Raw genomic sequence first — 15643 nt, 5'->3', positions numbered from 1 at the left:
GGCACCTGACCAAAAGAGCCAATGAGAGGGCTAGGACTTCTTAAAATTGGGAAAAAACTTCCCTTTGTCTGTCTGTCTGTTGTTCTCAGGGAAAGAGGGGAACAGGGAGCAGTTATGCTATGAGAAGCTTTAAGCCAGATATGAAGATCATCAGATCATATCTAGAACTACTTTTAACAACCCAAATGTGTAAGCAGATCAGGAATGTTTAGAAAGACACGATTAGGTTTATTTCTTATGGCTAGTGGACTCTTCTGTGCTAACCCCAGATGGTTTTGTTTGCTTCTAAACTTTAAGTTGAACCCCCAAGAAAGCTATTTTGGGTGCTTAATTTTTGGAATTGTTCTTTTAAAAATCTAGCAAAAGCCTAAGTTCCAGATATATTTTCTTTCTTTTTGTTTTTAATAAAATTTACCTTTTTAAAGAACAGGATTGGATTTTTGTGTCCTAGGAGGCTTGTGCATATGCTGTTTAATTGGCTGGGGTCAACAGCTAATTTCCTTTCTTTTCTTTCTCAGCTCTTCCCGGTTGTGTGTGTGTGTGTGTGTGTGTGTGTGAGAGAGAGAGAGAGAGAGAAAGGGCTTGAGGGTACCGCACAGGAAGGAATTCCCAAGTGTGCCTTCCTGGGTTCCAAGGGGTTTGCATTTGGGTGGTGGCAGCATCTACCCATCCAAGATCAGAGAGAAACTGTAACCTTGGGAGTTTAATACAAGCCTGGAGTGGCCATAATTAATTTTTTGAATCCTTGCGGGCCCCCACCTTCTGCACTTGAAGTGCCAGAGTGGAGAATCAGCCTTGATAGATACTAATGCAGTAAATATTTTAGTAGCTCATACTGTTTATGGTAGCCAACACAGTAATGAACTGGAAGATTAAGACAAGTGCATTAGAAATAAGTTTGGTAAATTGCAGCTCAGTCTGTAGGCCCCCAGGCATTATGATGGTATGGCAGCTCAGAGCTTTGTCTTGGTGTTCTTGATTTGCTCGCTGCTACTTGTATAAGAGGTTTTTGAGGTAGTGTGTAGCTAGATTTGTTTCTGATTTTGGTTTTAAATGCCTTTGTTGCTTTTTGCAGGACTACTTTGAAAGTTACATTTCCATTGCCTCAACTGTGCCTTCAGTGCTCTGCCTGATTGGAAACTTTGTGCTAGTCAACAGGTAAGTGCAGTTACATCTCCAGTCCAGGATGCATTAAGCACCACCATTTGAAGGCTTGCCTGCTCCCTCTGCAGTCCAATCACTCCACCCTTTTCTCTAGTTTTTAGTGCTAGCACAGCAGTGGGCTTGAAGTCAAGCTGAAACATCTAAGGGGGAACTACATTTAACCAGAAAAAAATGTTAGCTAAACTGCTTAGGAAAGAGACTCACTCTGCTGTTCTGTCGCCACAGCAAAGCCCACTCAAGACACCTCTTAGGTATTAAACCAGGCACAGATACATTTCTGTGCACAAACTCATGTATATGTTCTCTTGGGTGATGATATTTTTTCAGAGAAATAACAGCCCACTGTAGAAAAAGGTCAAATACAGTATTAAGTTCCTTGTTACATTTCCCTGTGAAATCTGTGTTCTGAATGCTACTGTAGTTTATAACATAGTACAGGTCCCTGGAATCAGTGATTCTTCTTTGAATGATGGTCCCTATATGTATTTGTGGTGGGGTGATGACTCACCGGCGTGGCGTCTCCTGCTGGTCGTCTTGGGAATTACTCTTTCCAGCCCAGAGTGCCCTCTGCAGGTTGGTGGCTCGCCCGCCGCTGGCCCCCGTGTCCCTCCCGGACCCCGGTACCTCTCTACTTCAGGGTTCTGCCCCCAGCAGCAACCCACTGTCTCTGGGTCTCCCCTCCCAGGGGAACCTCCAACCCTCTAGCCCCACCTTGCCTCAGTGGCTACTGCCAGTCATCATCTAGCCCCCACTCACTGGGGTGGACTGCAGTCTGTAAACCACTCTTCATCGGCAAGGGGGGTTAGGACCTGCTGCCTTTGCCTATCTCTGGGCTGCCTCTCTGCAGCCCCAGTACCCTTTCATAGGCCTTCACCAAGGCCTGCAGCCTGGAGTTTTATCAGGCTGGAGCTCCCTAGCTCCCTCTGCCCTTTCCCAGCCCTGCTCCACCTCAGGTACCCGTCTCAGCTCCCAAGCATCCAGGTCCTTCTCTCTCAGAAGCTAGAGAGAGTGTGTCCTTTTTGAGTTTATGGCTCACAGCCCTTTTATAGGGCCAGTTGTGGCCTGATTGGGGCGTGACCCCAGCTGTGGCTGTTTCCCCAATGAGTCTAGCTTTCCCTGCTGCAGCCCTCTCCAGGGCTGCTTTATCCCCTTCAGGCAGAAGCGGGGTGACCACCCTGCTACACACCCTCCCCCTTAAGAATGTGCAGGGGGGATCCCTATTGCCCCAGTGCCCCTCGCAACTGGGCTCGCAGGGAATCCCTCTCCTGCTGCGGGCTCTCCACTATGTGGAGCCACCTGCTTCCCTCTATAACAGTCTGGGTCCCCACCATAGCCCTCTCAGCTCCCACGTGGGTTCCCCTCTCTGAGATCCCACCGTAGCCCTCCTGGATCCCGTGTGGGTTCCCTGGTTTATCTGGGGCCTCTCTGCCCCTGACAGTTCCTGGTTTGGGCCCCCAGCCTTCCCTGTCCCTCCAGCCTGGTCAGGCTCAGACTGGGCCCCTCTGTCAGTGCTCCCCCTTTCTTTTAGGGGGCAGTGCCTTTTTATATGGCCCTCATTGTGGCACTGGAAGCACCTCTTGTGCCTTCCCTTGGCCACGGCCTTCCCACTGTCTGTTTCAGGCTTAACCCTTCCCTCAGGGCTAGCCTGAGCCCAGCAAGTCCCCTGAGGGCACCCCCTTCTTGTGTGCCCGGGCTCTTTACAGGCCCAACATGTTCGGGGGCCCCCTTGTTACCCTCACAGGGGGCGCGCCTTCAGTTTCTTCCTTGTCCAGGTAGGGTCCCCAGTAGGGGCACTCCTGTTGGTAGTGTCCCAGTCGCCCACAGGCGAAACAGTCTTTAGGCCCTGGCACCAGCCTCCAGCCCCAGGTGCCTGGCCCCCAATGAGATCTATGTGCCCTGCCCCACAGCAGCTGAATCAGTCCCGCTTGCTGCTCGGCGAGCCGGACCACACAGACTCTCCAGTACCAGTCCATCTTCACCACCTTCACGTTTTCCCTCTCAGATCTGGGCAATAGTCCCACAGTCCCTGCCCTGCCCTTTGTATCAGGGGCGAACTGCGTGCCCACATTCTCCACCACGTGTGGCGGGGCGCCGACCCACCAGCGTGGCACCTCCTCTGCAGGCCGGTGGCTCGCCTCACCTCACCTTCAGGCAGAAGCGGGGTGATCACCCTACTACAGTATTCCAAATGTGGGGTGTGCATGCACACCATGCACCGGAGCCAGAAGGCTTTCTTAGCAGTGCCCTTTGATCCGCACATGTGCCGTGCATCCCCTTGTGCTCCCACCCCACGGTATAATAGGCTTTGTGGGTCGATGCCTCTCCAGTCCTTCTTACCGCCACATGGCCTGAGTCAGAACCCTTGTTCTTTCGCGCGCTTAGTTTTTACTAAATCTGTGTTCTGAATGCTACTCTAGTTTATAAGTAGGGCCCCACCAAATTCATGGTCCAGTCTGGTCAATTTCACAGCCATAGGATTTGAAAATTAGTCAATTTCACATTTGCAGATGTTTACAGCTGAAATTTCACAGTTTTGTAACCATGGGGGTCCTGACCGAAAAGAAGTTCTGGGGCGGTTGCAAAACTATTGTAGGGGGGTTGTGGGATTGCTACCCTCACTTCAGACTCGCCTCAGCAGGGCCGGCTCCAGGCACCAGGCAACCAAGCACATGCTTGGGGCGGCACCTGATAAGGGGCGGCCAATCTTGGGGTGGCGGGGGGCAGCACGGTTCGGCGCGGTGCGGCGCAGCATTCCGCGGCGGGGGGGGTGCTCCGGCGGCGTGGTGCTCGGCGGGGGGGGCGCTCTGGCGGCGCAGCAGCGGTGGGGGGGCAGCGCAGGGCGCGGCGCTGGGGGGGGGGGGTCCGGCGGCGCGGCGCTCGGCGGGGAGGGCAGGCTCCGGCGGCGTGGCGCTTGGCGGGGGGGGGGGGGAGGAGCGCTTTTTTTTGCTGCTTGGGGCAGCAAAAAAGTTAGAGCCGGCTCTGCGCCTCAGGGTACCTTTCCCTGCTGCAGGAAGCTCCGCCTTGTTCCCATTGACCAGTTTACCCCCTGCCAAGAGAATCTGAGACACAGGGCAAAGGTTTCCCCACCCACTAGGAGAAAATCTTTTAGAGGGAACTATAGCGCTGTACTTGTCTTGATTCCCTGTTGACTGGCAACTATAGTTCTATTTTCTGTACCTACGGTGTTTGCCTGTGTGCCAGTCCCTTTTATCTGTCTTATTCTGTGAGTTCTAATCACTGAAGAAAGAATGGAAATTAGTCTGAAGATGAGCCATATCAGTGCACAATGGCAGGAGGTGAGTATGTATGTGTACAGTACCTACTTCATATTGAGTAGGTACTTTAATGTTCACCGTTAATACCATAGTAATTATTAGCCAAGTGATAAATTCCTAAAATAGGTGCTCAGTTGTTACCTATTTTAGCATGTTGCATGCAAACAGGGGAAAGGGAAAGAAAGCAAAGGAGAACTTCAGAAAATAGCTCTTGTTTTTCTTGCATATCATTCAGACTGCTAATGTATCCATTTCACTAAACTATTATGTATTTAATGCATTACATTTAAATGTAGCATCTATCTCCTGCATATCACAGATTCTTCTGACTGGTGCATCTATAATCAATAAGTGTTTTATTATGTTAAATTTTCAACATCATAAATACTCATGAGGCAGATTAACATTATGAAGAATTCTGAGCAAATCGGTTCCCTGTGGTTCAAATATTATGCAGCATGTCTGGCTAGCATATGCTCCACCTTCAGTATAACAGCATCTTTGAGAGCTAACCATTATTGCTGTTTTAAAGTAGTGGCACTGTCTGTGGATACCAACACATATGAGATCATGAAAGTTTTTCTTGTACATCATTTGGGAGAGAACAACAAAACCAGGTACTGCTGACTCCTTGTGGGTGCGTGAATACACTTGTATTCATATCCGTGCTCCTGTTTGACCAGATATAATTATTTGTGTTTTAATTACTTTTCAAAAAGGTGTTCCATGCACACAAGGCATATTTGTCAGGAGTCCTTCATCCTCCTAAAAATGGGCCAGTCAGACTACAGTATTTGTCGTTTGGGTAACTATGAGGCATGATGCACCATATTGTGGTCCCTGGGAGACCTGCCTCGGAGAATAAGGTTTAGTACAGGAGACCTTGTATCTGAGGATGAAAGGAATATATTTCAACACTTCATCTCTAGATCTTGATTGCTAGCTTAGCTTTTCTTTTTCTTCCTTTTTCCTTCATCCCACCTCTGCCCTGAAGGTGAGCTGATAAAGTCTTGTGTGTCTATAATAAGTAACCTTCCTGTTCAGGCAACTAATTATCTTGTAGTGACAAGCATATGATTGCTTTCACCCAGCCTGCCGTATTCCCCAAGCAGACTTTGTTGCTGCTGTGTGTTGCTCTTCTGAGGGGAATATCTCCTGTTTCTGCTAGAAATAGATATTTACAGCTTGGTTGGGTTTATAGACTTATTGAGTTGAATAAGCACTGATGGAAGATGTGGAAGTCATCAACTTGATATCAAAACACTTTAAAATAATTACTTTTTATTTCTCCCCTTTTTCTTGGACCTTCCCACCCCAGAGGAATTAGTTCATAGCAACTTCTACACTGGCTTCATTTCTCTAGGCACCTGGCTTCCTTTGTGCTCTTGTATTATCTCCCAGTTGGCTGGCACATCAGCAGCCTGCCTTAGCCAGAGTATGCATTTCTAGGCTGTCGTTTGTGCTTCCAAAACAACTCCATTGTCAGTTCCCAAGTTCCCATGTTGTGGTGTGGCATCTTGAGTGTGTGCTCTAAAAAGTGGGACAGGGTGACAGCTACACACTTGTATGCTGCATTTTGACAGCAGTCAGTACTACTAGCACATGGCACTTCTTGGCTACCTTTAAAGCAAAGGTCCTTAGCTTGAGTTGTGAAAATTACTTAGTTTGTAGAGTACTTTGCATTTCTGTACCCTTTTCCACCCAAGAGTTTCAAAGTTACAAAATGATAGCCATTATTGTATTTGTCTGGAAACTTTTCAGTGACTAGGGTTTTTAAAAATGAAATATGTAGAATAGAGTAGATTGTGCCAGCCTATAGGCATTTGAAGGTGAGTCACATGTAAGGAGAGGCAGTATGGTCTAGTGCATAGGGCACTATACTGGGAGCCAGGAGACCTGGGTTCTTCTGCCAGTTTGCTAACTTGGGGCAAATCACTTCACCTCCCCCAGCTCTGTTTCCACTCCCCTTCCCCATAGTCTGTGTGTTTAAATTGTGAGCGCCTCAGAAACTGTCTCTTACTATGTGTGTACAGTGCCTAGCACAATCGGACCCTGATCTCAGCTGGGGCATCTAGACACTACCGTAATAGAAGTTATGAATAATAGATTTCTGTGACTAAAATAGATAGGAGGTGGGGGGGGTCTCATTTTAAAAAAAACCCAAACCATTGCATTTCTTCTGTAGGGTATCTGCCAGCATCCGCATTCTGTCCTCCTTGGCTGTCATGCTGGCTGTCTTCATGGTGATCACTGTGCTGGTGAAAATGGACACATCCACATGGACACAGCGTTTTTTTGTCATAACCATAGTTTGCGTGGTTATAGTCAGCAGCGCCTCGACCATCTTCTCCAGCAGCATCTTTGGCCTGACAGGCTGTTTCCCCATGAAGAATTCGCAGGCGTTGATTTCAGGTTAATCTCTCTCTGATATTCAAAATGGAATCGGTGGCAGTAAGTAAATAATTAGCTTTTTCAATGGAAAACTACCCACTCACTGAGAAACAGACTGACGAGAGCTTAGAAACTGCTTAGAATCATGGGGTTTAGTTTTGTGACCCGTGCTTTCGGTTCTGTAGCACATGCTCCATCTTGGTGGAGGTTTTGCTGCATCTTGCATTTAGACGTGATAATGAGGTCTGCATGTTGGCTGAAGTAACATGACCTTTCCTTTATTTAAAAAAAATAATAATCTGTAGACTGAGATAAAGGGAAGTTCCCAAGGAAGAAAAACAGCCAGTCATGTGAGTTGACTCTCTAGTTTCTGTAAATGTTTTGTAGACTGCCGTACTTCACTGTATAAAATAGTATTCCTTCTCTCAAAAGAGACAAGGAGAATACCAGATCCTTGGTATCCATATCCTGTAGGTGAATTTCCCCTAAACAATGTGAGACAAAGGACCACAGAGTTGATTTTTCTATAGGGGGAAGAACATTCTTTAGTTCCACATTTGTTTATATCTCAGGAAATATTAAACTTCGCATTGTCTCTCTTTTTATATTCCACATTTATGCTCATTTCCATAACTGATGAGGGACACGCTGAGAGTCATGAGTGATGAGGTCCCTGGAGGTTTGGCTGTTGTTGATACCTACCCTGCAGTGCATTTAGAATGTTAAGAGAGAGATGAGGGGGAAGAAATCAAGACAGTGACTTCAGAAATACTTCCTTGGGCCAAGGCAGGAATGTTTTAATGATTTTTTTTTTCACGGTGAGGGAAATTAGCTTGTCTCAGATGTGGCTTTTCCTGTTGTAAAAAATGTGTATGTGGTATTGGCAACTTGATTTGCATTTTGGGAGGTAAAAGAGAGAGACTATCAAACTCCCAATTTTAGAAAACCAAGCTTGGGTTTCTGATCCGGTAACTAACACTCTACCCTCTGAAACTAGGCATAGGAAATCCACATTAAAGCCCAGCACACCAGACCCACCTGGCCCCCACAATGTAATGTATTTGTGTACCCTTGCTGGAGGGGGGAGACGGATGGATGGAAAGCGGAGCTCCCATTTCACTACACAACTGGTACACAGTAGGGGTTGTGATCCAATAAATAACTGATTTGAGACCAACATAGAAGTAGAGGCAATACCAAACATGCAGATGGGCTTTCCCTTTCGAGGCTGCTGGGGTAACTAGATGATCCAACGTGTTAATGCACTGGCTTTTCACCTCTGGAGGCCGAGACTACAGTGAGGCTTGGGTCAGACGAAATGAGTTTAGAGGTTTCCAGCTAGCCAAATATTTGGGAGTTTTGGGATGTAGAAAAACCACCATACAGCTTGCAGCGATTGGCTGCCTTGTATCGAGAGACCTGGCGCTGGAATTCAAGCCGTGTTCATCGGTTAGGATTAAAATGCATTGGCTAAGTTGTGTGTGAGCACTTGCACAGCACTTGCCAGCTCTGTGTATGGCTCTGGCCAATACTATCAATGGCTCTGTTCCAAGAGCACTGAAGTTTGCCTATACATTTCAGTTAAAAATGGTTTCTGAAATTCCTAGGTGCAAGCCTCTTACCTTCGTCTCTCTAATTCCTGCCCTCTATTTCAGCTTTGAAGCTGCTGTCTACCCAAGTGTCTGGGCCTGGCTGATCCAGTATAAGCTGGGCATTATTACATGCTGCTTTGACACTGAATTCTTGCTTTTTCTCCCCCATGCAGGTCAGGCCATGGGAGGCACAGTCAGTGCTGTGGCATCGGTGGTGGACCTGGCAGCAGCAGCTGATGTTACAGACAGCGCCTTGGCCTACTTCCTGACAGCAGATGTCTTCATCATTGTCTGCATTGTGGTATACCTGATTCTTCCCAAGTTGGAATACTCCAGGTAAAGCCTGTCAAGCCACCAGGCCATTGACTATGCAAATATCCTAAGCACGGTTCACCTGATATAGACTTTGGATGTGGTGAATATGCCTCAGGTGCAGGTAGAGAGGTATTTTTCTCCCTAATAAGAGCTACAAAGTACATGATTGTAGTATGTTGAGGTGTGAAAAGCCAGCAATAAGAACAGCAGTGCAAATGGGGTAGCTGGGGACCTACTTTCTCTTTCATTGTGTAGTGTAAAGGGTCAGGAAAATCATAGTCTTATGTGATGCCCATTTCTCCTGCCATTCAGCAATCTTGCCTTTTATGTTATTTGCTCACATGCTTGTCTGATTGTTGCAAGAATCCCCCTTCTCTCCTACCCTGCTCGGAGGGCCATGCAACACACCCTGTGCTTTGCTGTCCTGCTGCTTGTGTTCAGTTCCTTCGCTGGGTCTCTTTCATATGATCTTCCTGATTTGACAGAAACCACAAACAGAAACTGGAGGTTTTGCAGCTTGTCTTGAGTTTCTGAAAAGCTACTTTTGTGAGGAAGAGGGGGAGGGGAATGACTGAAACCACATAAGCAGCTCTAGAACTGCTTAATCAGAAGTAGTTAAACTAACTCTTATTCAGATTACCCCCTGAAACATACAGATAACAACCAAACAGGTCCCCTGGTTCATGCAGTAACCAGTGGGACATACCAGTATTTTGGACTCCTCAACATCTGGATTCTCCAAGCCTGATTGGTTTTGAAATGTCTGTCAAGCCCTCCTGTGAATAGCTGGGCATCTCTGTGCATGAGAGGCATTTCTTGTTTAATTATGACACATTCAGGTTGGGAGAAGGGAGTTGGAAAGTCTATGGGATTTGAGTAAATTCCATAGGAAGCACTAGTTAGAGTGCATTTGTGGTGATGTAGGTAGGTTCATGTGGGAGCAGGAGATAATGTTTTTGTTTTGTTCACAGCCCTCTTTTATTGTACAGTGAAGAGCACAGGAAACAAGTATTTTGTACACTCCCCCATGATACGATTGACATGTGCCCATATTGTGTAGGGAGTGGGATCTTGGCAAGGAAGAGGAATGTGATCTTATGTGTCTATTAAATTCTAAGGTCATTGAAGTAGTCTGTATGTGTAGCCCTTTATTAAAATAGAATCCACTGACAGTAACTGTGGGGATTGCCACTGCTTGTGCTGAATTTCTGTTCTCCGTTTCCCTGTTGACAAGGTTTTAGGGAGTTTGCAGACATCAACGTTCTCTCTGGATTCTGGGCTGGGGAGGGGATCAGTTTCTAATGAGGTGGGCAGTACAAGCTATATAATCTAAATACTGAATTCCTTATTTGTTGGGTGCCAGCAAATTTTCCTGCACAGCCAAATTCTGTTCTCATTGCAGCTGTCCATCTTGATTTCATTGGGTTGTTGACCGTTTTCCTTCCTTTCTCCTTTCAGGTATTACATGAGAAGCCACAAGAGTAGCACACACCCAGCTGGTGTATTGCCTAGCAGTTATTTAGAGGGAGTGGATGAGTCAAAAGGCATCACCACCAGCTCATTTCCAGCCAAAGCGACCAGTGACCAAAATATCCCACCCCTACGTCCTATCCTGAAGAAGACCGCTGTCCTGGGCTTCTGTGTCTTCTATGTCTTTTTCATCTCTATCATCATATTTCCTTCCATCTCCTCCAGCATAGAATCTGTCAACAAGGACTCGGGGAGCTTATGGAGCAATAAATACTTCATCCCCCTCACCAGTTTCCTTTTGTACAATTTTGCTGACTGGTGTGGACGGCAAATCACCGCCTGGATCCAGGCCCCTGGCCCAAAGAGCAAACTGCTCCCTGCTCTGGTCCTCCTAAGGACTTTGTCACTACCCCTATTCATGTTATGTAACTATCAGCCTCGGAGCCATATCAAAATGGTAATCTTCAACAAAGATGTCTACCCGGCTGTCTTCATTGTGCTCTTAGGACTCAGCAATGGTTACCTGGGTACCTTAGCTATCATCTATGGCCCCAAGATCTTGCCAAAAGAGTTGGCAGAGGCAACAGGGGTGGTGATGACATTTTACCTGACATTAGGATTGGCGTTGGGATCTGCCTGCTCAATTCTTTTGGTCCATCTAATATAGAAGAGAGGTGGGAGGGTGAGGGTGTTACCAGCATCTTGGGCAGCACCAGATTGAGGCCACCAGCAGTTGGCTGAAGAACCCGCTCCTTTCCCCAGGGAATCTATGAAGTTACATTCCTGAACCTCTGATCCTGATCAGGTGTAGTGGGGCTCGGAAATCAAGCTCCTGAAAAGCAGGTGGGCAAGAAAGTTGAGGGAAAGCAGCGGAGTTACTTGCTGAACCTGAAAGGCAGGTGAAATGCATCCCTCATTAAGAAGCTCATAAAAGGAGTGCCTAGCTAATATGGGGAGAAACAAAGCATCTGCAGAGATTCTCTAGGCTCAAAAAGGAGCTTGATATGTACTCTATTCATCGCTGTCACCGTGTCTGTTATCATTTTGGTCTTATATTAACTATTTGCTGGCTTCCCAAGCAAGAAGGCTGACTAAACTGGTTCAAGTTACTACTAACGGTAGAGGTGAACTAATAATGAGTTTTGTAAAAGAACACAAACAAATAAACAAGCGCCCCCCTCCCCCATGGTTTGTGGGAAGTTCCCACAGACTGTGTCAAAGGGGGTTAGTCCAGAATGCCAGTTGTGATGGTGTGAAAGCTTCATCTCCAGGAACAACTCATTAGGTCCAGTGGATGTGCACCAAATGTTGCTCTTTTCCTTCCACCCACAGTTATGCCTTCTTTCATATATCTGCTGGACCCAACATTGCAAGACCTAACATTTTCAGATGCTTCAGTAAGCCCCACTATTTTCTGCTGGACAATTTAAAAGGACACTCTTGGAGGATTTGTAATTGTTTTATTACTGAATTAATGCTGTGGGACCTTGAAAATGAAAATGAAATCTATTTCCCTGTGGAATACTTCCCTCGTATGATGTACATAAACACTGCTTTGTTATTTAGGATTGCTTATTACAGCTGACATTGGGTAAGTGTATAAATTTTAATGCTGTTTGTATGTGTATGATGTGGAACGAAGCAGTGAAGTGTTATTCTTGGGAAAAACCACAGCAAAGTACAATACTTGGATTTTATACACTTTTTCTAAGACAAGGAAAAACTCTGAATATTGGGCATAACTTCCTAACAATGAGGTCTATCAGACTGTGGAATAGTTTCCTTAGGGATAGAGTGGAAACACCACTGCCTGCGTCATTCCAAATTAGACTGGGCAAAGCATTGATAGGGGGATGTCCTAGATCTCCTCACTCTTAACTGCATATACTATTGGAGAGTGGGGTAATACTTTGTGCTTTACTAGACTTGACAACAGCCCTTTTCTGTGACTAGCATAGTAGAATGATTAGCAGCTTAATTGTTTTTTTTTTTTTTTTTTTTAACTTCCTGTGCTGCTCTTTTTACCTAAATCTTTGAACTGGTTCATGTTGTGGCAACTTTCACAAATTCAAGTGAATGGACACTAATGTTTTTTCTCAAACCTACCAAATGGTGACCAATTAAATCTTAAACTGAAAAGGATCCAGTAATAATAAATTTTGCTGATATTTTTAAAAGTTCTACGATGTGTGTTGAGAGGAGGAAATTTTATTAAAGAAAAAGATTTATTAGAGGGAGCGCTTTATTATGTTTACTAAATTCACTGTATGAAAAACATTGAGACCCCAATTAATTCAAGTGGACTGGCTGTGAAGGAAGGGAAAGATTACACTGATGATCTGGCATTAGATAAATTTGGCCTATACTGTTATCAGAATAAGGAGATGTTATAAAGCAAAAAGATTGTCTCCAAATGGGATGGCTTTTTAAATTTATCTATGAAATTTAGATGAAGCACAAACTAAACTAAATCTGTTTCTGATTATATTTTTACTCTAAAATTGGATGGATATATGCTGTAAAAGGAGATTGAGTAGCAGCCTAATTTTATAATTTGTCATTACAATTGAATGCCTCTGGAGAAAATAACCATGGAAAATGTTTCCGTCCCAGGATTTGATGTCTCAAGGAATTGAAAGAGGAATATCAAACCTTTTGCTTCTAGATAACTGTTTCAAATTCACCCTCAGCTGGTAACTTCTTTAGATTTTAGTCTCTCCTTTGAGTTCCTAATGTGCCGGCGGTCATGTGCCAAAAAACTGCCACCACAACTAGTTCTCATGATAGAGATGCTATGGGATGAATAGCCTTGGGAGTTAGAACTCACCTAGAGTTAGTGCCGGTAAGTCATAAGATTTGTCAGGGTGGCGTGGCCGCATGCCATGCTGCTGCCAATGCAGGGCCATTTCTGTGATGGTTATTTAAAGGCTTTCAGGCTTTGGTGTGGATAGTTAAGAATTAAAACTTGAAAGATATATTTAGTTTTTTTACTATTTAACATTTGACAGAATATTAATTGAAAAGTAATGTGGCCTAGTTGCTGAAGCCAGTGCCCTGTGTTCTGGAGTCTCTTCCTTTTTTGTGGTCTGTGTGGGCAGTAACAGTAGATGATAAGGTTTTAAAAATTGAAGTTCAGTTTTGATAGCTAAGAGTTTCACAAAGTGTCTACCCACTGCTGGCTTTCATTACTTTATATAGAGAATAATACATGGCTAGCATATAACCTACCATGATTGACAGCAGTTATTGAGACTGAACTAAGTGTTTTTTCAGTATTTAGTCTGGGATCATGGGTAACACACAGTTCAGCTTTATAGGTAATTTTAAAACATAAAATCCAGACATGAGTGGAAAATTTACAGGGCATGTGATGCAGAAGGAGAAGCTTTACAGAATGTGACTTTGCATGGTATAGGCTTTAAAAAACTGAAATGAATACTGTCATTTCACTAGGAACTAATCCTTTGGCCTTCATTGCGTGGAAATATAGTACAGCCTGGCCAAGGCTGATACATGTTTAGATTGTAAAGGGTAGCTAAATGACTAGGTGGTACAGTTTAAATGCACCTCTACCACTGACAACCATTCTGCAGAAGCCCAAGGCGCAGGTATGTGTGTAATATTGTTTTAAACCAAAATAGGACTTGGTTCATACTGGTGCTTGTCACCTCTGCAATGTTGTGAAGATTTAGGAGCCTTTGTGTGGTGTAGCAGGGTACTGCACTAGTCTCTCATCACTGGAGAGCTGAACTCAAATTCACTTTAACAGATAAAGACATAAAAGTGACATTTGTGGTCGTAACTATTTCCCACTAACATTTTTGCCTATATCACATAAGCCCTATGCAATATCGGATAATTTTCATTCTCTTTGCAGAAAAAAAACTGAGCCTGGAATAGAACTGTGTTGGGAAATATATGTACATAACCTCCATTCGGGGTAAGATATTTTAAAAAGAGGCTTAAACCCAGCATCCAGTTTTATACCTGCAGTCAATTGTACAGACACAAACAATGGCATTAGCACTTCTAATTAGCTGATTGCAACTGCAGATCAGGTAGATGCCTAAATACAATCTCTTGTGTCTGCAAATGTAAAGCCATAATTAAAATATTGCCTATTGATAGCTCTGGGCGGGGCTGAATGTAACTGTGATGAAGTGGGGTTTTTTTACCTTGTTATGTTGCATGTGAGTCTTACTGTCCTGTACTAACACTGTGTGTATCTCAGTTTCCCTGTGTACTGCACCAGTGCGTAGGTGGTGGGAATTGGGTGCGTGACTTTTGCGGAGGCCCTCAAGGCAGGTGAGGCTGCCCAGCTGCCTGCATGGAGGTGATGGTTGATGCCTTTCGTAACCTGAGAACCAGGAAAGGAATACAACCAGTGACATTTTGCCCAGGAAGCAGGACAAAGAGCGGAGGAGGAGCAACGGGCATGTCGGAGGCCAGGCAGCAGGGTCCATGGCAGTCTGCTGTGGGGAACTGGAAGAGGGGGAGTCCAGGCCGTCTGACCCAGGGATCCCCCAAGATGGACTTGGCTAAAACTCACTGATTTCAGTGCTAACAAGTTCTGTTCTATGCTGTGTACCTGTCAACTAATAAACCTTCCGTTTTACAATGCTGGCTGAGAGTCATGTCTGACTGCAGAGTTGGGGCGCAGGGCCCTTTGGTTTCCCCAGGAACCCCGCTCATGCGGACTCGCTGCAGGGAGCACACGGTGAACGGGGATGCTGAATGCTCTGAATTTCAGACACAGGAAGGCTGAAGGCACGTAGACTTCTTGCCCTGGCAACAGTGGCATGCTTCACCAGAGTTCTGACTGGCTCTTAGAGAACAGTTCCAGAGCATCGGCCCGGTGTCTCCGTGACAGTTACAAGGCGCTCTTCCTAATGCTAAAATTTATTTCAGATGCTTAAGACTGAAAGGACTTCAGCTCAAGGTTTGCTCTGCGGTTCTTTAATATACTTGCTATGGGTGTCTAAAAGTGTTCTCAATGGATTTTTAAAATATGAAGCCACCTGCTCAATGTTCCTTCTTTTAAATCTCCCTAATTGTGAGTAGGGTACATAGTATTGAGAGAGAACACGATCCTTGAGAGGGATTGCTCATTAACTGATTATTTTGCACTTACTCTGATTCTGTCCACAGTTAAAAAGGGAAATGAGGTGGTATCTCTTGAAACAGAACCCTAATTGTCTCATAGCATTACTAATAAAATTAATTTAGTACTGGGTAAATGCTGGAGTCTGAAGTGCGTGAATTTTACTTTGACATATTCAGAGTCTAAGCAAGCTTTCCACTTCCATTACTGATCAATGGAATGCATTTTCAGCCACATCTTGTGATCGGTTTCCCCCATTACTGGTTACACATTTGGTGGTATCATTACTGAACCAAAGGATGAGAAGCCAAGAATGAGGGCTTATATACATGCAC

General features: G+C 45.1%; 2 protein-coding genes across 4 annotated transcripts in view; both read left to right on the top strand.

Annotated features, from left to right (window-relative positions):
* The window catches only part of SLC29A3 (solute carrier family 29 member 3), a 32384-nt gene extending 17559 nt beyond the window's left edge, over nt 1–14825 (top strand). Inside the window, exons 3-7 of one of the 3 annotated variants that reach the window (XR_254816.4) lie at nt 1076–1158; nt 6625–6851; nt 8596–8758; nt 10196–11798; nt 14439–14825. Coding sequence is in view for 1 of the 3 variants with exons in the window: in XM_005281871.5 (XP_005281928.2) it covers nt 1076–1158; nt 6625–6851; nt 8596–8758; nt 10196–10874 (1152 nt within the window). In the remaining 2 variants the exon portion in view is untranslated. Of the gene's footprint in view, nt 1–1075; nt 1159–6624; nt 6852–8595; nt 8759–10195 lie in introns of all 3 variants that reach the window. The other 2 variants (XR_254815.5, XM_005281871.5) reach the window with 2 other exon arrangements.
* CDH23 (cadherin related 23) overlaps nt 11682–15643 on the top strand; it is a 533292-nt gene continuing 529330 nt past the window's right edge. The window contains exon 1 of the mRNA XM_065551950.1: nt 11682–11798. The gene's annotated coding sequence lies outside the window, so the exon portion shown is untranslated. The remainder of the gene's footprint in view (nt 11799–15643) is intronic.

Source organism: Chrysemys picta, chromosome 7 (assembly GCF_011386835.1).
Source record: "Chrysemys picta bellii isolate R12L10 chromosome 7, ASM1138683v2, whole genome shotgun sequence".
Taxonomy (NCBI): domain Eukaryota; kingdom Metazoa; phylum Chordata; order Testudines; family Emydidae; genus Chrysemys; species Chrysemys picta.
This window is presented reverse-complemented; position numbering and strand designations above follow the sequence as displayed.